Source organism: Canis lupus, chromosome 30 (genome assembly GCF_003254725.2).
Source record: "Canis lupus dingo isolate Sandy chromosome 30, ASM325472v2, whole genome shotgun sequence".
Taxonomy (NCBI): Eukaryota; Metazoa; Chordata; class Mammalia; order Carnivora; family Canidae; genus Canis; species Canis lupus.
In genome coordinates this window covers 9875541-9897932 of record NC_064272.1, presented here as the reverse complement: position 1 = coordinate 9897932, position 22392 = coordinate 9875541, and the positions used below count along the sequence as shown (strand labels likewise).

The 22392-nt window shown below is 36.7% G+C and overlaps 1 protein-coding gene across 1 annotated transcript in view; it reads left to right on the top strand.

The window, feature by feature from the left end:
- TTBK2 (tau tubulin kinase 2) overlaps positions 1-22392 on the top strand; it is a 138418-nt gene that overhangs the window by 76943 nt on the left and 39083 nt on the right. The window contains exons 6-9 of the mRNA XM_049104324.1: positions 1633-1698; positions 5745-5835; positions 6648-6775; positions 17018-17175. Coding sequence (XP_048960281.1) covers positions 1633-1698; positions 5745-5835; positions 6648-6775; positions 17018-17175 — 443 coding nt within the window. The remainder of the gene's footprint in view (positions 1-1632; positions 1699-5744; positions 5836-6647; positions 6776-17017; positions 17176-22392) is intronic.

Here is a 22392-nt window from a genome sequence, read left to right as displayed (position 1 = left end):
GTTAACTCTTAAGACAAAAACAAAAAGGAGTAATTAAATAGGGAAGAGAAGGGCAACTGGCTGGCTCAGTCAATAGAACATGTAACTCTTGATCTTGGGGTCGTGAGTTCAAGCCCCATGTTGGGTGCAGAGCTTACTTAATTAAAAATGAAATGAAATGAAAATTTTAAGAAAGGGAATACAGAATTTCATGAAAGAAGAAATAGAAAATTAACTTGAACAAATAACACGTAGATTACAAAAATGATCAAACAAAGGAAAATACATATATCTTATAGCATATGACAAGAATGATTCTGATAGCTAAGGATTTTTAAAATAACATTTATTATAGTCTTTTTCTGACTATAAAGGTAATACATCTTAATTGAAGATAATTAGAAGTTACTGGGAGAAAAAGTCTGCTAATGGAAATTATTGGCTGTGATCATTTTCATGTTTTTCAAGTTTTCATATTGAGCTGTGGTGCCATCTGTGAGTTCTTAGGGTACTGACTTGAAGCTTGTGAAGCAGTAGAGTAGAAACAGTGTATGATTTTAATCAAAAGACCTTGGTTGATTTGGTTCTATCACCTACTAATTCTGTGTCTTCAGATAAATTTAGATAACTGTCAGAGCCTGTTTCTAGGTCTGTGAAATGAGCAAGACCAAGACCTTGCCATTACAGAGTATATAGTTCAATGGAAGAAGATAGGCAGTGAACAAATAAGTAGAAATGTAAATAAAATTGATTTTAGGCAATTAAAGATATTGTGAGAAAAAAATAAAGCAAAGTAAAAAAAGAATGGAGTGGCATTGAAGGGAGATGGGTAGTATTTTAGATTAGGATAATTAAGGAGCACTTCTGAGGAGGGGTCATTTGAGCAAAGGGCTAAGTGTGGGATAGAAGAGCTAGCCATGGGAGGTATGTACAGAAGTGGTTTTCCAGCTGGAGAGAATAGCAGAATAAGCTAGAAACATAGTTGATTGTAGTAAAAAGTGTAAGTACATCCATTGGAATGAGGCCATTGTCAAATCATGGAAATCTTATAGGCCAAATAAGAAGAGTTTGGACTTTATTCTAAGTTGAGCTCTCCAGAGCTGGGATCATGTATCCTTCATGTTTGGGTTTATTCCCCATACCATACCAGTAACTTGATTTATGAATATTTGAACTACATATATATGTATATGGAGGGATATAAATTGCCATCATCTTCAAATTGAGTTTGAATGAAATAGCCAGGACATGAAGAGGCTGGCATCTTTACTTAGAGATTCCTTATGGTCTTATTATACTTAAATGTAACCAGAGCCTGCATATTAATGTATATACTACAGTGCTTGGCATGATTCTGGATATATGAAAGCATTTAGTGTTTTCTAATGTATAGAATTTGTCATAAATGCTACTTTATTTTAAAATGTAGTAGAACAAAATGGGGCTCACTGATAATTAAAATGTTAGTAGTTTTTAAACATGATTTAGAGATATCTAATTTTCTGTAATTTCACAATAAAAAATTGGAAATTTAAGTAGTATTTTATTGTGACAGTAATGCATGTTTTTCCCATCTACTTCATGGGCTCAAATGTGCTGAGTCTTTTGCTATTTGAAGCTTATTTTATTACTCTTTGCTTGGTTTTGTTGTAGCCTCGAGCTGTGGCAGGCTTTCGAGGGACAGTTCGTTATGCATCAATCAATGCTCATCGAAACAGGGTAGGTATCTGAAGTAGAGTCATATCTAAATATGCTCATTACTTGATTCAGATTGACTTTTTTACATTAGAGTACACAAGTATTGAAGGTGCTTGGGCGCAGAAAGTAAGGTATTAGTAATACTAATGTACCATAGTGTATATAGTAGATAATAGATGTGCAAGTCACATAAAAATAATGTTGTATTTGCCAAATAGATAATAGCTCTGTGTGTGTGTGTGTGTGTGTGTGTGTGTGTGTGTGTAGGAAACCTTGTATCCTTAATTAGGTAAAAGTATTAAATTTATAATAGAATTTTGAAGAAATAGAACCATCTGTATTCTAATCTTGAGAAGTTATTTGGGAACATCATACTATCAATACCTAAGGAAATATAGGGATCATCATTTTATCTGTAGTATGCATCTAATTTGTGATAACCCCTCTCCATTCAGTCTTTTCTTTTCATGAAGATCTCAAGTACAAACAACTTCTAAGTTTTCATCTTCGGAAATTATACGTTTTGGGTTAAATTTTTAAAGTCTCTCTCTTTTTTGCTACTTTTGTTCTCTATTTTTTTTTCTCACTCTGAACCTTAACTATGAGTAGGCAAGGTGGGTATTTTATGAACTTTCAGTTCTTAAACTTGTCTGGTTGGAGCTGAGAAATTTAACATGTGACTCCTTGATAAAATAAAGAGAAGTCTTTTCTTGATCTTGTGTTACCTTGTTTTTGTTCTGTGAAGCCGAAATTGTCTTAATGAAAATTTGACTAATGCTAACTAACTATAGTAGGAAGAGTATGTTATGCTATAACATATAAGTTAATTTGGTTCCTAATAATATGATTATAAATTGAAAACAGGAAAAGTATATTTATCAGTGTATGATGTAGGACTCTGCCAAGCATTTCAGCTAATTTGGTTTGATTCAATGTTATATTAACTTATGGCATCCAGTCAGGGTGCCTGTCTGGCTGGCCTAGTCAGAAGAACATGCAGCTTGATCTTGGAGTTGTGAGTTTGAACCCCATGTTGGGTGCAGAGATTACCAAAAAGTAAATAACTTTAAAAAATTATGGCATCTGGTCAATTCTTCTGTCTTGAAAAGAAAGTACTCTTATTTTCCAGAAACATTCTTAAAAGCCTGTAGAATTACCAGTCTTTCTAATTAATTCTATTTAAAAATCTGGTCAACATTGGAATCTTTGAGATAGGACACTTTCTGAGATAAGCATAAACATTTCCAGAGATGATACAGCTTTTTAAGCATTTCCACAATATCTAGTAGAAAGATTATATATTTTTACTTTTTTTTTTTAATCTGTAGAGATCTCTTATAAAAGCTTTTCCAGCCCATGGAGTGCTCTTGCAATTAACTCTGTTAACCTTCATATTATTTGCTATTCATCTGATCTTGGTAGAGGAATTTGATAATGTCTGTCAGCAGTTTCTACCATGCTTTTCTGCTTCTAGCACACTTGAAGAGTAGAATGCTTTACACAGCTTCACAGTGGTTGTTAGCTTATGTGATAATGTAGGAATGCAACTAGTGGAACTTTCAGAAGTACTTGTCTAATTTTTAAAAACTGCTCAGATAATTCTAGCATACTTTTTTCTTCCCTATTCTGTGACCCTGATTTGATAATTTCTAAACTTAATGCCCTCCATTTCTGTTTTTTTTTTTTTTTTGTATCTTAATCTTAAATTCTTAACATGAATAATTCCCAGACCAGTAGAGGACTTTTCAAAATACTTGAACTCTGTTCACTACATTATTGTCCTACATCTCAGTCCTTCGTTAATAAATGTTTTATTTCAGTAATTTGAAGAAATTCTGTCTTCTGGTTCTGTGGTTGCTTTTGAGAGGATCTTTGTTCATTTAGTTGTTATTTTGTATTTACTTTGTCCTTTTTCTTTGACTATTTTAGATATCTTTTGTCTTTGCTATTCAACAGATAAGTTGGAATATGCCTAGATGTGGATTTCTTTATAATTATTCAGTTTGGGATTTGTTATGCTTCCTAAATCTGAACATTCATGTCTTTCATTCATTCTGGAAGATTCTCAGACATTTCTTCTTTAAATATTGCCTCTTTCCCCTTCTTTCAATACCTCTTTTTTCATATCTCAAATTGAGGTATGTTAGATCTTATTCTGTCTTCCATGTCTCTTAAGTTCACTCTCAGATTTTCTAACTCTTTTATGTCTCTGTGTTGCATTCTAGATGTTTTCTTCAGATTTATCTTCCAGTTCATTAATTTTTTTTCTGTTTTTTTTTTAAAGATTTTATTCATTTATTCACAAGACACACCGAGAGAGAGGCAGAGACATAGGCACAGGAAGAAGCAGGCTCCCTGCAAAGAGCCTGATTATGGGATTCCATCCCAGGACTCCAGGATCACAACCTGATCCAAAGGCAGACACTCAACCACTGAGCCACCCAGGTGTCCCTTTTCTGCTGTTTTTGATCAGCTTTCTAACCTAGCCATTGAATTTTTAATTTCTAGATGTTCTTTTTGGTCCTTTTTGAAATCAAATAGGCCTTTTTATTTTTTTAGATAGGATATTGTTCCTTTCTCATAATTTTGAGTCCATGTTTTGGTTAAGCATTTTAAACATTTTTATTTTGTGCTCTTTATCGTATAATTCCATATCTGAAATTCTTGGATATCTAATTCTGCTGTATAATTTCTCTTGTCATTAGCTTATGATAGCTTGCTTCCTAATGTATTTTATACTTTTGAATGAGCTTATATTTTGTGGGCCTTTATCTATAGGACTTTTGTGAGGCTTGATTTAAGGGTGCTTTTATCTTGAGGATTTTCAGTTGCTTCTGTCATTACTGCAGGACAGGATCACCCAGAAAACAATTTCTGGACTTGATTTCCCAGTGGTATAAATTTAAACCCCAAATCTGAGTGAGGGGCAGGCCTGTAGTAACAAATTTTCAGGGCAATTTTTTAAACTACTTACTTTATTCCTTTGATAGTGGTTAAATTTTACAGAAAAAAAATTATTGCAGTATAATGTACACACCAATATTGCACTAAAGATAGTCCTTTGAGGGTCCTAGCTATTTGGTAAGGACCTAAGGGGAAGTGTTTCAGGTACAACTCCTGTCTTTTGTAGACTTCATACTTTTACACCTATCCCCTTCTTGATTGTAAGAACCTTGGTTGACACAGCCTGTACCAGATGCATCTAAAACCAAAGCTTCAGCATCAGCTTGCTTCCCTTGTTTCCAGCTTTCTTTTAATTTTGGCTTTTAGGATTTGCTTTAATTCTTTTTTTTTTAATTGTGATAAAAAACATATCACATTAAATTTACCATGTTAACTTTTTTTTAAAGTATAGTTGACACACAATGTTATATTAGTTTAAGGCATACAACACAGTGATGCAACAACTTTGTATCTTATACTATGCTTGCTCACGGATGTAGCTACCATCTATGTTAACCGTTTTTTAAAGATTTTATTTATTCATGAAAGACAGAGAGAGAGGCAGAGATACAGGCAGAGGGAGAAGCAGGCTCCATGCGGGAAGCCTGATGAGGGACTCAATCCCAGGACTCTGGGATCACGCCCTGAGCCAAAGACAGATGCTCAACTGCTGAGCCACCCAGGTGTTCCCTATGTTAACCATTTTTAAGTGCACAATTCAGCAGTGTTAAGTATATTCACATTAGTGTGCAACAAAGTTCTAGAAGTTTTTCATTTTGCAACACTGAAACTCCATATCCACTAAATGCTAAGTTACCCTTCCCCTTTCCCTCAGCCCTTGGCAATCACCTTCCCTTGTTAATGAACTCATTTATGAATTAACAGGCTGTTAATTATATTTCCAGTATTTCTGGGGTTTTGGGTGTTTTTTGTAGCAAAAAATATTTCATTATATCCATTCTGTTATATAGATTGTTACATAGCTATGTAGATATATGTACCAGAAGATTTTAGGGGAAATATATTCAAATTTTTAAGAAATACAATGGTTAGGCTTTAGACAGTTTCATATACACAGAAGGAATAATAATGTAATGTGAATGAATTCTGTTTTACTTATGAAGGAAATGGGAAGACATGATGACCTTTGGTCCTTATTCTACATGTTGGTGGAGTTTGTGGTTGGTCAGCTGCCTTGGAGAAAAATAAGGACAAGGTAATTTTGGAAATATCAGTTTTGGTAAGGGAAGGAATAAAATTTTCTCCTAGGTAGACATAACAGATAAGAATATACTCACATATAAGAACTAAAATTAAGCTGATAATTCAAGCTCAAATTAATGTTACAATTTTTTTCTGTGTACATGGAGAATACTCATTTAAGTATCTATTAAATCATCACTTCTTTTTTTTAATTAATTTATTTATTTATGTATGTATGATAGTCACACAGAGAGAGAGAGGCAGAGACACAGGCAGAGGGAGAAGCAAGCTCCATGCACCGGGAGCCTGATGTGGGATTCGATCCCGGGTCTCCAGGATCGTGCCCTGGGCCAAAGGCAGGCGCTAAACTGCTGCGCCACCCAGGGATCCCCTAAATCATCACTTCTGATATGATTTCTGGCTTTCTCTCAAGACCTTTTTTCCCCCCTAGACCTCCTTTTTCTTTTTTAAAAGTCACATAAGCTTTTAAATTTTAATTATTACATTATATTGTTTAATTTGAAAACTGAATATATGTGTTGATTTTAAAAAGTAGACTAGATTTAAGATCAACTCTTTATTTTGGCAAACTGTCAATTCACTAATGCAGAACTCTGTGTTACCCTTTTGGTTATGTATTACAATCCTCCCACCCCACCCCCATAGAGCAGTGTACATTAAGCTATTAGTAAGAGCTCAGTTCTTGCTTGATGCATAATTACCCACTATCTCATTCCCTACTACCCTTGAGACTGTTACTGAGAGACTGTTAATGTGTAGCTGCCAAGAGAAATTGACTTTGGTTCCTGTTCTCTTTACTTCCCAGGAGCAAGTAGGCTCTATTAAGGAGAGGTATGACCACAGGCTTATGTTGAAACATCTTCCTCCAGAATTTAGCATCTTTTTGGATCACATCTCCTCTTTGGATTATTTTACAAAACCAGACTACCAGGTAATCATCTTTGTGGGTTTTGTGGGTTAATTCTTCTCTCATTTAGTCTTTGTCTTCACTTGTTACAGCTTTGAGGGTATTGTATATGAGTATGGGAGACCCCTAGAATGATATTATTGTAATACATCCTGAGAAATTGCAGTGAAATTGACTGATGAGGCCTGTGTGTGTGTGTGTGTGTATGTGTGTAAGTTTCCTTCCCTTCTGGATGGACATACTTAATTAGAGTTTTAGGTTTATTATTGAACAGATTTTCCAGTTCCTGCTGTGATTCATTTGATATATAGAGCTGCTGATAGTTCAAATTATGTAAATCCTATAGCTAATTTGTTGACCAGAAGGAAATGTCCAGCTAGGTAATGTATCTGCTGAGGGCCTAAGGGCTGTAGTATCATATGTTAAAGTGCTATGGAACAATAATCAGTGAAGATTATTGGCTCCATTTTATCTGTGGTCAGTGAATCATTTCCTTAGGGTATCCATTAATAAGGCCTTATAAGGATTGACTAGGTTTACCACAAATTGCACTCTTATCCCCAACCAACTATATTTCAGAAGATTCTGTTGCTCTCAGGGAGAACTTAGAGCTTAATGCAAAATAATCCCTACCACTGAACATATAAATGAAGCCACACATAGATTAAAATAGGCATACGTCATTTCATTGCATTTGCTTTATTGCACTTTGCAGATACTGCGTTTTTTTTTTTTTTTAACAAATTGAAGGTTTGTGGCAACACTGCATTGAGTCCCATAATTTTTTGAATACCTTTTACTTATTTCATGTTTCTGTCACAGTTTGATAATTTTTGAAATATTTCAAACTTTTTCATTGTTATATATGCATAGTGATATATAATCACTGATCTTTGGTATTACTATTGCAATTGTTTTGAGGTGCCATGAACTCTACTCACGTAAGATGGTAAACTTAATCCATAAGTGTTGTGCATGTTCTGACTGCTCCACTGATCAGCCATTCCCCATCCCTCCCTCTCCTTGAACCTCCCTTTCCCCTGAAACACAACAATCCTGAAATTAGGCCAGTTAATAATCCTATAGTGGCTTCTAAGTGTTCAAGTGAAAGAAAGAGTTGCATATCTCTCACCTTAAAGCGAAAGCTGGAAATGATTAAAGCTTAGTGAGGAAGGCATGCCAAAAGCCAAGGTAGGCCTCTTGTGCTGAACAATTAGGTTGTGAATGCAAAGGGAAAGTTCTTTTTTTTTAAATATTTTTTATTGGAGTTCAATTTGCCAACATATAGCATAACACCCAGTGCCCATCCCATCAAGTGCCCCCCTCAGTGCCCATCACCCAGTCACCCCCACCCCCCGCCCACCTCCCTTTCCACCACCCCTTGTTCGTTTCCCAGAGTTAGGAGTCTCTCATGTTCTGTCTCCCTTTCTGATATTTCCCACTCATTTTTTCTCCTTTCCCCTTTATTCCCTTTCACTATTTTTTTATATTCCCCAAATGAATGAGACCATAAAATGTTTGTCCTTCTCCGACTGACTTACTTCACTCAACATAATGCCCTCCAGTTCTGTCCACGTCGAAGCAAATCGTGGGTATTTGTCGTTTCTAATAGCTGAGTAATATTCCATTGTATACATAGACCACATCTTCTATATCCATTCATCTTTCAATGGACACCGAGGTTCACATTCACACCAACAGTGTAAGAGGGTTCCCCTTTCTCCACATCCTCTCCAAGATTTGTTGTTTCCTGTCTTGCTAATTTTCCCCATTCTCACTGGTGTGAGGTGGTATCTCATTGTGGTTTTGATTTGTATTTCCCTGATGGCAAGGGATGCGGAGCATTTTCTCATGTGCTTGTTGGCCATGTCTATGTCTTCCTCTGTGAGATTTCTGTTCATGTCTTTTGCCCATTTCATGATTGGATTGAAAGTTCTTGAAGGAAATTAGAAGTCCTACTCCACTGAACACGTGAATGATTAGAAAGCAGAAGAGCCTTACGGCTGATATGGAGAAAGTTTTAATGGTCTGAACAGAAGATCAAACCAGCCATAACATTCCCTTAAGCCAAAGCCTAATCCAGAGCAAGATCCTTACTCTCTTTATGAAGGCTGAGAGACATGAGGAAGTTTCCAAAGAAAAGTTTGAAGCTAGGAGAGGTTGGTTCATAAGGTTTAAGTAAAGAAGCTTTCACTATAACATAAAAGTATAAGGTGATGCAGCAAGTTATCCAGAATATCTAGCTTCTGAAGGTGGCTATTTCACTAAACAACAGATTTTCAAGGTAGACAAAACAGTCTTCTATTTGAAGAAGAGCATCTAGGATTTTCATAGTTAGAAGTCAGTGCCTGGCTTCAAAGTTTCAAAGGACAGCTTCACTCTTTTGTCAGAAGTTACTGCAGCTGGTGACTTGAAGTTGAAACCAGTGTTCATTTGCCATTCTGAAAATCCTAGGGCCCTTAAGATTGTGCTAAATCTGCTCTGCATGTGCTCTATAAATGAGACAATACCCAGATGATAGCACATCTGTTAACAACATGGTTTACTAAATATTTTAAGCCTACTGTTAGGACCTACTGCTCAGAAAAAAAGATACCTTTCAGAATATGCTCACTGACAGTGCACCAGGTCACTCAAGAGCTCTGTTGGAGAAGTAAATGAGATTAATGTTGTTTTCATGCTGTTAACATAGTATCCATTCTGCAACCCATGGTTCAAGATGTCCTTTCAACTTTCAAGTCTTACTATTTAATAAATACATTTTGTAAGGCAAAAGCTGCTGTAGATAATGATTCCTCTGATGGATCTGGGCAAACTAAATTAAAAACTTGCTGGAAAGGACTCACCATTCTAGATGCCATTAAAGACATTGATGATTCCAAGGGAAGAAGTCAAAATATTATCACTAACAGGAGCTGGGGGAAGTTGATTCCAGCTGTCATGGATGACTTTGAGGGGGTGGAGGGTTCAGGACTTGAGTGGAGGAGGTAACTGCATATGTGGTGAGAATAGCAAGAGACCTAGGATGAGAAGTGGAGCTTGGAGACGTGACTGAATGCTGTGATCTCATGATCAAACTATAATGGATGACAAAGAAAGTGGTTTCTTGAAGTGGAATATAATCCTTGTGATAATGCTGTGAAGGCTGGTGAAATGACAATGAATGGTTTAGAATATCCCATAAACTTAGTTGATAAAGCTATGACAGGGTTTGAGAGGATGGACTCCAGTTTTGAAAGAATTTCTGTAGGTAATATGTTATCAAACAGGATCACATGGAACAGAGAAATCACTTGTGAAAGAATAGTCCAATCAACGTGGCCGGCTTCATTGTTGTCTTATTTTAAGAAATTGCCACAGCCACCCCTGTGTTCAATAACCACCACCCTGAGTAGTCAGCAGCCATCAGCATCAAGGCAAGACCCTCTACCAGCAAAAAGATTACCACTTACTGAAAGCTGAGATTTTAGCAATAAAATATTTTTAATTAAGGCATATATACATTATTTTTTATAGATATAATACTATTGTATGCTTAATAGTGTATGGTATAAACATAACTTTTATATGGACTGGAAAGCCAAATTAATTTGACTCACTTTATTGTGATATTTGCTTTATTGCAGTGGTCTGGAACCCAAATACAATATCTCTGAGCTGTGCCTGTAAAAATTATGTATATTGGTTTATCAGTTTTTATCTACAAAGTACAACACATAGACTTTTCTGTTGAAGGAATTTTTACATCCTACAGTGTTGTCAGTTTTCCCAGTCAAAAGACTATTAGCAGCACAGTGAACTTATTCATACACAATAACTATTTCTGTGTGAAATGGCAGCTTTTGTATAAGATATGAACAACATAGAAAGCAGAGAGGCAGCATACAGTCTTGGTTCCTTAGAGACCTTAGGTGGGTGAACGTCTCACCTTTCCTATATGGCTATTTGTGTTAATAACTATATACTCTAACAAATGGAGAAAATACACTGTATACAAGGTGCTTTGGAATATGTTCTTATATATATATTTCATACTGTATTTATGAACAGAGTTTGTATTACTTGTAATAAAACAGTGAAATCAAACCTGTAATGCTAAATTCAGGATGAGCTGGAAAATGTTCCAACTTTCCTGCCGTAGGTGCAAATTTTTTTATTGATAGGGATTGCATGGGAGCAAAAGAGTTTAGCAAGCAAAACAATTTTTATCACACCTACCACTTAGTTATGTCTGTAATCTAAAGAAGACTATTGTGTTCAGTAGCTTAAGTTTGAAACTTAGATTTATAATTAATTAAATTTACATTAACAAATTATTCTCATGTTTTTCATTTGGACATTCTCCTAGTGGCTTCTCTGTGTTTTTGTCACCTAATAACAAAATAAAGTATAGTAATTTTGCTAATTTTGGAAGAGAGAGAGCAGGTTAAACTTTTTTTTTTGCTTCACAGATTCCATAAATAATCTGGTTCTTTCTTGCTCTCTGGTATTTCATAAGCAATGAGTGGGAGAAGAAGATAGGTAGAGAGGAGAAAGATGTTGGTGTGACTGCTGTGTTCTGATGACTAGTATCAGTGTGACATCAGGTTCCAAAAAGATCTGAGCTCTGTCTCTCCCTCACAGAGCCGTGCTATGGACTTCATTTTGAGAAAAATTACTCTACTCTGAATCTGAATGCTCTTGTGAACTAATGCTGTCCATATGGCTAATTTTACAGTTTGGTATCCATTTGTGAATTTGAGTTTAATTACTGTTCTTTTCAAAATTTTAAATTCCTCATAGGAAAAAAAATCCTCATTGGACAACCATGTAGATGAAAACAACAAATTTCCTCCATCAACAAGCAAAAAAGAAAAAAAAACCCACCAATATTTAGCATGACTGGTTTCTTAACTACATCAAAGGTCAAATAACATTATATCTTATATGTTCTGAGCCAAGTCTAAAGTGAATATATTTTATAATCTAATTGTTATTATGATGCTGCTTTACAAAGCCACTTTCATTTTGAATGTCTCTGCTTTGTAAATATTTAAAAATCAGAGTTTTTTTTTTTTTCAAGATTTTATTCATTTATTCATGAGAGACAGAAAGAGAGAGAGGCAGAGACATAGGCAGAGGGAGAAGCAGGCCCATGCAGGAAGCCCAATGTGGGACTCAATCCCAGGACTCCAGGATCACAACCTTAGCTAGCTGAAGGCAGACGTTCAACCGCTGAGCCATGCAGGTGTCCCAAAAATCAGAGTTTCTTGCCAGAAAACCTTACTATCTTAACAAGTTGCACATGACCAGTACCTCATCCAGGAGCCTGCTAGTGCTCCCTCTGATAGCAGATGCAGAGAAGAGCTTTTTTGTTCTCTACTAGGAATCTTTTATTTATGCATGTCTCAATTAGAATAATGGCTGACACTTGCTTTTGGATACTGTTACGGTGTTTTGGGAAATTACATCCAAGTTTATCAGTACTTAATATTTATGTATGAATGTGTCTTCCCAGCTTGCTTTTATGTCCTGGAGGTACAACCATGTCTTCTTTTTTTTTTATCTCACACCATCCTCGCACTATGCCTGACACTTAAATTTTCAACAAATGTAAGGAAAAATTGAACCGAGTCTTAGATTGTCTGATAGTCTCCTACTCAGGAAATCTAAGAAAAATCAACTTGTAAGTGCATAAATACTGTTTTCTATATGTTAAACTAAACTAGGTAAAGCTATCAGAATTATAGCCAAGATTGAAAGAGATCTTATAATGGATATTGTTTTTATTATTAGATTCTGAAAGAATATAGCAACTGTAAGAGACAAAAAGATGCTGGGCTCTGACTCTCCTCAGGTTAATAAAATTCTATAGATTTATATACAGGCACACAGAAACACATATGCATGAGTGCATGTGTAACTGGTGAAATCTAATAAGCTCTGTGGATTGTACCTATGACATTTTCCTGATTTTGATATTGTACTCTAGCTATTTAAGATGTTACTATTAGAGCACACTGAGTGAAGGGGATTTCTTTGTACTATTTTTGTAATTTTCTATGAATCTTTATTTCAGATTTTTAAAAAATGCTGGGCCAACATTTTCAGAAATGTAGATAGTGATCAAAAACATTCAATTCTGTTGTGGCCACCTTATAATATAAACAATCCTTTTCAAAGTGTTTTGAGAAAGGAACATGACTCTGAGGAGTACGTAGGAAAATCTTAGCCTTGAATTCCACCACAAGACTCCACTGGTAGGTGACACAGTTACTAGTTAAGGGGAAACTAACAGCATCAGATTGGATAAAGAAGAACTCTTGGTACTTTTGCACAGTAGTGTCACAGTAATAATACCCAACAGTGTCACAGTAATAACTGGGTAGTGTTATTAGTCCCATTTTATGGAGATGTAGTTTAGACCTGTTGCCCAGGAAAACTAGTGATGCTGGAAGTGGTGTATGAAACCAATTTCTGACTCATTCAAAAAAGCTCAAGCTCTTTCCATTTTTCACTATCTTGCCTTCTTTGGAGAGGTGGCCACAAACACAACAGCCACTGTAAAATAAATACTAACATGACTGATTAATAAAAATACAGTGAAAGAACTAAAAAGTTATATGAAGAAAGACTAAAATCATTGTTAGTAATTAATAGAATCATGTGATCCTGACATAAGAACATAAAAGTACCTTTATTAGAGTGTTATGTTAAGCATTTTTAGCAAATTGAGAAGACTAATAAAACCTATAAATATCCACAGTGTTGGTGAGCCTGAAACTAAAATGTGTATATCAGCTAGTTCGTACAGTGCCACAACATTGCTAAAATCAGAGGATATGATAGAGAGGAAATCCAAAGCTGACTAAACTTATTAATCTTGTTAATATTCTTTCCAGGTTTAGAAATGGGACTGTATAAACAGAGATTACATCAAAATGCAGCAGGCTTGCCTCTTGATTTGAGAAACTTAGCTGTTTTAGGATTCCCCTGGCTGATGGCATTGGAGTTAAATTGCTCAGAAGACATAGCTGGGCTGTTAGGAAGCAAAAAAATCAGAGATTGGGCTAAAGAATAACAAGGGGGAAACCTCCCATAAATTAGAGGACCAGGAAAGGTTTCTCTTTCTGTTGTTCTTGCCTTCTATCGTTCTGCCTCCTGCTGCTGGTCTCTGGTATCACCGTCTTAGTAACAGATTTTTAAATCTGAGGCCCAATGGCATATGCTACATTTTCTAAGACATACAATAATACTATGATAAATACAAGAAAATAATTCATGGTAAAAGGACATCTGGCATAAAAACTGTTTCAGGTTATTCCCTTGGCAGCCTAGTACGGGCACTATAAATGCAGTAGTGGTCTAAGTGCTCACTCAGCAAGGCAGGCTGCTGCCTCATGAATAGAGACTCCATCTCTCAGGAAGCATGCAGTTCGCTCTTTGAGAACCACCATTTCCAAAGTCAGAAGAGAACTACAAAGTCTGCCACTTCTGTTCCTTTATGCTGTCTCAATATGTCTTCCTTTCTTCTGTGTATGTGTGTGTGTTTAAAGATTTTATTTATTGAGAGAGAGACAGCATGAGTAGGGTGAGGGGCAGAGGGAGAAGCAGACTCCCTGCTGAGCAGGGAGCCTGATGTGGGGCTTGATCCCAGAACCCTGGAATCATGGCCTGAGCTGAAGGCAGATGCTTAACTGACTGAGCTACCCACAGTAGCTGACTCCTCTCTTCTGTTTTCTCTATAGCCCTCTAACTTTGACAGTTTGGGGAAGTCTAAGCTATAACATAGGTAACTTAAGTCAACAAAAAAAATCCCAGGTTTTATAACCACGCCTTTTCCAATTCCTTTTATCTTTTTAGTTTCCTTGTCTCCATTTATTATTTTTTTCTTTGGGAATCTTTCAGTAAATATCATCAAAAATATTCTCAATGTTTTTAGGGTAACTGTTTAAAGGTTCTGCACTCATAATTCCAACATGGACTCCCCATCATCTCCACTACCACCTAGCAATTCTCTGGACACCAGCTGGGTGTCCTACAGTGCAACTCACGTTTGACACTATCTACCCAGAGATAGATGGTATCTAATTCTACAGGTTAAGGACTCACTCTCCAAAGACTGCCCTCTCTACTTCAAATGCCAATTGAAAGTCCTGTCACCTGTACTTCTGACTGACCTGTGACTATAATTGAGAGGTTCCCATGACCTCTTCCATGAGTTTGATTAATTTGTTGGAGTGGCTCACGGAACTTGGGAAACCAGTTTTCTCATTAGATTACTGATTTATTTAATACAAAGGATATAACTCCAAAACATCCAGATGGAAAAGATGCATAGAGCAAGGTGTGAGAAAAGGGTGTGGAGCCTCCAGGCCCTCTCTGCAGGCACCACTCTCTCAGCACCTTCATTATGTTTATGAACCAGGAACTCTCCAAACCCCATCTTTTTGGGTTTTTATGGAGACTTCATTATGTAGGCGTGATTGGTTAAATCATACTGATTCAACTTGTAGCCCCTCTCCTCTTTCCGGAAGGCCAGAGGATAGGACTGAAAGTTCCAATTCTCTAATAACATGGTTGGTTCCTCTAGTGACCAGCCCCTATCCATAGGTGCTTTCCAAAAGTCACCTCATTGACTAAAATCCAGTGGTGATGGAAAGGGGCTTGTTATGAATAAGAGAGCCATTTCAACTTTATGGCTCTGAAGTGATTTCAGGACCTGAGGACTATAGATCAAATATAGTATAGTAACAAAAGATACTCCTATTGTTCTTTTCTCAGGAAATTTCAAGGGTTTGGGGACTGTGAGCCAGAAATTGTGGACAAAGATCAAACATATATAAGAAATATATTTTGATCATGCGACTAACCAAACGTACTTCTTATAAATCACAACACTGCACTCATACATAAGATATTGTGTTAGGTAGTATGATGAACAAGATCAGACATATGCCAGACTCTTGGAGCTTACAGTCTCCGTGAAAGAGAGAAACCAATTAAATAATCAGAAATAACCATAAATCTACAAATGATTGCTTTTGGCCACCTTCTTGGTGAGATGTTTTCTTCAGTAGACATCTAAAACAGCACATACTTGGTTTTTCTGTCTCACTGGACACTCATCCTTGGTTTCCTTTAGTGAGTCTTCTTTCCAACTAAATGTTGGAATGCCTTAGTCCTTTCCTGTTGGAACTCTATGCTACCTACTCTCCTTAGATGATATCTGGTCCTATGGCTTTAAATACCTATTCATATCTATATGCTGATGACTCTTAAGTTTGTAATATACCCTATTCCTCCCTAACCTCCCTAAAACTTCCAGTATCCCAGTCTTCAAACTCTCTGCTTTACATTTCAATAAATGGCACCACCATACCCAATGGCTCAGGACAGAAATCGAAATCATTCTTTATTCTTGGACACTAATAGGATAAGAGAAATGATGGGGAGAGAATGAAGCCATAAACATAAAATTAAAAATCAGAAACAGTAAAGGGCAGTTTTTGTGAGATCATTATCTAGATCACATCAGAGTTTTGGAATTTAAAGACCTAAAAATGCAGGGTGTTTGGTTGGCCCAGTCTGCAGAGCATGCAACTCTTGATCTTGGGGTTTTGAGTTCAAACCCCATGTTGGGTGGAGAGATTACTTTAAAAAAATTTTTTAATAAAGACAAAAAATGAGATATTTGAAATAAACCAAATAAAGAGATTTCTTTTTTTTTTAATAAAGAGATTTCTTTGTGATAATTTGTGTTTATATACCCACACCACATACAGTTGAGGAATTTTTCAAACCTGCCCCCAAATGGTAAGAAAGCACAATGAACTTCTCTATAACTCTTAATCTAGATATAACAGCTGTTAACACTGCTCAATTATTTAAGCCAAACCAAATAAAAATACTCCTTTTTGACAAAAAAAAATTGATCACATAGATGGTTGAAGCTGAGTACACATTTTCACATGCAACACAAATTTCCTTTTGCTAAACCATCTGAAAGTATATTTTAGATAAGAAGCTTTATTATGTATCTTATGAAAGCAGACATTCTCCTACATAACTACAAATCAGTACCTCAACTGAGAAAAAATCAGTATTAATTCAATATCATCATCCACATATAGTCCTTATTCATATTCCCCTATTTGTACCACCTGTTTTTTTTTTTTTTTTTTTTGAATCCTATTACGAAACTAATTTGTGAATCTGGCTGCTTTCTCTTAATAAAATGACAGTGTTTATTGTTAGCTTACTCTAGTCTTTTTCTTTATGGTTTAGCTTCTGACATCCGTGTTTGACAACAGCATCAAAACCTTTGGAGTAATTGAGAGTGACCCTTTTGACTGGGAGAAGACTGGAACTGATGGCTCCCTAACAACCACCACTACTTCTACCACCCCTCAGTTGCACACTCGCTTGACCCCAGCAGCAATTGGGTATGTCCTACACAGATTGTTTAGCAGTGGCTTACTTAGGTGCACTATATTCACAGAAATATCTTTTTATTTCATCCACATTCTTTCAGATGACAGAATGCTGAGATAGGAGAAAGCCTATGGATTTCCTTGAATTAACATTGCTTTTACATATGTCTTTGTTCAGATTTACTTTTCTAGGAAAGTATTTGTAGATCATACTTTGAAATGAGAGTTTTGCACTTGTACGACTTGTTGATGTCAGATTTGCAATGGGTTTTCTTTTCTTTTTTTTTTTGTATATTTTTTTATTGGAGATTGATTTGCCAACATATAATGTTTGTCCTTCTCCGATTGACTTACTTCACTCAGCATAATACCCTCCAGTTCCATCCACATTGAAGCAAATGGTGGGTATTTGTCATTTCTAATGACTGAGTAATATTCCATTGTATACATAGACCACATCTTCTATATCTATTCATCTTTCGATGGACAATGAGACTCCTTCTACAGTTTGGCTATAGTGGACATTGCTGCTATAAACATTGGGGTGCAGGTGTCCCGGTGTTTTACTGCATCTGTATCTTTGGGGTAAATCTCTAGCACTGTAATTGCTGGGTCATAGGGCAGTTCTATTTTTAACTCTTTGAAGAACCTCCACACAGTTTTCCAGAGTGACTGCACCAGTTCACATTCCCACCAACAGTGCAAGATGGTTCCCCTTTCTCCACATCCTCTCCAACATTTGTTGTTTCCTGTCTTGTTAATTTTCGCCATTCTAACTGGTGTGAGGTGGTATCGCATTGTGGTTCTGATTTGTATTCCCTGATGGCAAGGGATGCGGAGTATTTTCTCATGTGCTTGTTGGCCATGTGTATGTCTTCCTCTGTGAAGTTTCTGTCGTGTCTTTTGCCCATTTCATGATTGGATTATTTGTTTCTTTACTGTTGAGTTTAATAAGTTCTTTATAGATCTTGGATACTAGCCCTTTATCTGATAGGTCATTTGCGAATATTTTCTCCCATTCTGTAGGTTGTCTTTTAGTTTTGTTGACTGTTTCTTTTGCTGTGCAGAAGCTTTTATTTATTTATTTTTATTTTTATTTTTTATCTTTTATTTTTTTAATAAATTAATTTTTTATTGGTGTTCAATTTACCAACATTCAGAATAACACCCAGTGCTCATCCCGTCAAGTGTCCCCCTCAGTGCCCATCACCTACTCACCCCCACCCCCTGCCCTCCTCCCCTTCCACCACCCCTAGTTCGTTTCCCAGAGTTAGGAGTCTATATGTTCTGTCTCCCTTTCTGATATTTCCCACACATTTCTTCTCCCTTCCCTTATATTCCCTTTCACTATTATTTATATTCCCCAAATGAATGAGAACATATAATGTTTGTCCTTCTCCGACTGACTTACTTCACTCAGCATAATACCCTCCAGTTCCATCCACGTTGAAGCAAATGGTGGGTATTTGTCATTTCTAATGGCTGAGTAATATTCCATTGTATACATAAACCACATCTTCTTTATCCATTCATCTTTCGATGGACACCGAGGCTCCTTACACAGTTTGGCTATTGTGGACATTGCTGCTAGAAACATCGGGCTGCAGGTGTCCCGGCGTTTCATTGCATCTGAATCTTCGGGGTAAATCCCCAACAGTTGTGCAGAAGCTTTTAATCTTAAGTCCCAATAGTTCATTTTTGCTTTTGTTTCCCTTGCCTTCATAGATGTATCCTGCAAGAAGTTGCTGTGGCCAAGTTCATAAAGGGTGTTGCCTGTGTTCTCCTCTAGGATGTTGATGGATTCTTGTCTCACATTTAGATCTTTCATCCATTTTGAGTTTATCTTTGTGTATAGTATAAGAGAATGTTCTAGTTTCATTCTTCTGCGCGTGACTGTCCAATTTTCCCAGCACCATTTATTGAAGAGACTGTCCTTTTTTCCAGTGGATAGTCTTTCCTGCTTTGTCGAATATTAGTTAACCATAGAGTTAAGGGCCCATTTCTGGATTCTCTCTTTTGTTCCATTGATCTGTATGTCTATTTTTGCGCCAGTACCACAGTTTGATGATCACAGCTTTATAGTACAACTTGAAATCCGGCATTGTGATGTCCCCGGCTCTGGTTTTCTTTTTCAGTATTCCCCTGGCTATTCGGGGTCTTTTCTGATTCCTGACAATATTAAGATGACTTGTGCCAACTCTCTGAAGAAAGTCCATGGTATTTTGATAGGGATTGCATTAAATGTGTAAATTGCCCTGGGTAGCATTGACATTTTCACACTATTAATTCTGCCAATCCATGAGCAAGGAATATTTTTCCATCTCTTTGTGTCTTCCTCAATTTCTTTCAGACGTGTTCTGTGGTTTTAGGGTATAGATCCTTTACCTCTTTGGTTAGGTTTATTCCTAGGTATCTTATGCTTTTGGGTGCAATTGTAAATGGGATTGGCTCCTTAATTTCTCTTTCTTCAGTCTCATTGTTAGTATATAGAAATGCCACTGATTTCTGGGTATTGATTTTGTATCCTGCCACACTGCCAAATTGCTGTATGAATTCTAGCAATCTTGGGGTGGAGTTTTTTGGGTTTTCTATGTACAGTATCATGTCATCTGCAAAGAAGTAGAGTTTGACTTCTTCTTTGCCAATTTGAATGCCTTTTATTCTTTTTGTTGCCTGATTGCTGAGGCTAGGACTTCTAGTACTATGTTAAATAGCAGTGGTGAGAGTGGACATCCCTGTGGTGTTCCTGACCTTAGGGGAAAGGCTCCCAGTGTTTCCCCATTGAGAATGATATTTGCTGTGGGCTTTTTGTAGGTGGCTTTTAAGATACTGAGAAATGTTCCCTCTCTCCCTACACTCTGAAGAGTTTTGGTCAGGAATGGATGCTGTATTTTGTCAAATGCATTCCCTGCATCTATTGAGAGGATCATATGGTTCTTGTTTTTTCTCTTGTTGATATGACCTATCACGTTGATTGCTTTACGAGTGTTGAACCAGCCTTGCATCCGGGGATAAATCCCACTTGGTCATGGTGAATAATCTTCTTAATGTATTGTTGGATCCTATTGGCTAGTATCTTGTTGAGAATTTTTGCATCCATGTTCATCAGGGATATTGGTCTATAATTCTCCTTTTTGGTGGGGTCTTTGTCTGGTTTTGGAATTAAGGTGATGCTAGCCTCATAGAACGAGTTTGGAAGTATTCCATCCCTTACTATCTCTCAGAACAGCTTCTAGAATAGGTGTTGTTTCTTCTTTAAACGTTTTATAGAATTCCTCTGGAAAGCCATCTGGGCCTGGATTTTTGTGTCTTGGGAGGTTTTTGATGACTGCTTCAATTTCCTCCCTGGTTATTGGCCTGTTCAGGTTTTCTGCTTCTTCCTGTTCCAGTTTTGGTAGTTTGTGGTTTTTCAGAAATGCGTCCATTTCTTCTGTATTGCCTAATTTATTGGCGTTTAGCTGCTCATAATATGTTTTTTAAATCGTTTGTATTTCCTTGACATCGGTTGTGATCTCTCCTTTTTCATTTGTGATTTTATTAATTTGAGTCTTTTCTCTTTTATTTTTAATAAGGCTGCCTAATGGTTTACCTATCTTTTAATTCTTTCAACGAACTAACTCCTGGTGTTGTTGATCTGTTCTACAGTTCTTCTGGTCTCTAGTTCATTGAGTTCGGCTCGAATCTTTATTAACTCTCTTCTTTTGCTGGGTGTAGGTTTTATTTGCTGTTCTTTCTTCAGTTCCTTTAGGTGCAAGGTTAGCTTGTGTATTTGAGTTTTTTCCAGTTTTTTGAGGGATTCTTATGTTGTGATGTATTTCCCTCTTAGGACTGCTTTTGCTGTATCCAAAGATTTTGATCGGCTGTGTCTTCATTCTCATTAGTGTCCATGAATCTTTTTAATCTTCTCTAATTTCCTGGTTGACCCTTTCATCTTTTAGCAGGATGCTCTTTAACCTCCATGTGTTTGAGTTTCTTCCAAATTTCTTCTTGTGATTGAGTTCTAGTTTCAAAGCATTATCGTCTGAAAATATGCAGGGGACAATCCCAATCTTTTGGTATCGGTTGAGACCTGATTTGTGACCCAGTATGTGGTCTGTTCTGGAGAAGGTTCCATGTGCACTTGAGAAGAATGTGTTCAGTTGCATTTGGATGTAAAGTTTTGTCAATATCTGTGAAATCCATCTGGTCCAGTGTATCATTTAAAGCTCTTGTTTCTTTGAAGATGTTGTGCTTAGAATATGTCATTTGCAGAAAGCGCCGTGTTGAAGTCTCCCAGTATTAGTGTTTTATTATCTAACAGTGTCTTTACTTTGGTTATTAATTGATTGATATACTTGGCAGCTCCCACATTAGGGGCATAAATATTCTTGATTGTTAGATGTTCTTGTTGGATAGACCCTTTAAGTATGATACAGTGTCCCTCTTCATCTCTTACTATAGTCTTTGGGATAAACTTTATCTGATATGAGGATTGCTACCCCTGCTTTCTTTTGAGGACCATTTGAATGGTAAATGGTTCTCCAACCTTTCATTTTCAGGCTGGAGGTGTCCTTAGGTCTAAAATGAGTCTCTTGTAAATAGCAAATCTTGCTTTTTTATCCAGTCTGAAACCCTGCATCTTTTGATGGGATCATTAAGCCCATTCATGTTAAGAGTTACTAGTGAAAGATATGAATTTAGTGTCATCATAATACCTATTCAGTCCCTGTTTTTGTGGATTATTTCTTTGGCCTTCCTCTTTCTTTTACAGAGTCTCCCTTAATATTTCTTGCAGAGCTGGTTTGGTTGTCACATATTCTTTCATTTTCTGCCTTTCTTGAAAGCTCTTTATCTTTCTATTCTGAATGAGAGCCTTGCTGGATAAAGTATTCTTGGCTGCATGTTCTTCTCATTTAGGACCCTAAATATATCCTGCCAGCCCTTTTTGGCGTGTCAGGTGTCTGTGGAGAGGTCTGCTGTTAACCTAATACTTCTCCCCATATAAGTTAGGGATCTCTTGTCTCTTGCTGCTTTAAGTATCTTCTCTTTATCTTTGGAATTTTCAAGTTTCACTATGAAATGTCGGGGTGTTGAACGGTTTTTATTGATTTTAGGGCGGGGGGGGGGTCTCTCTATCTCCTGGATCTGAATGCCTGTTTCCCTCCCCAGATTAGGATAGTTCTCAGCTATGATTTGTTCAAAAATGCTTTCTGGTCCTTTGTGCCTTTCGGTGCCCTCTGGAACCCCAAT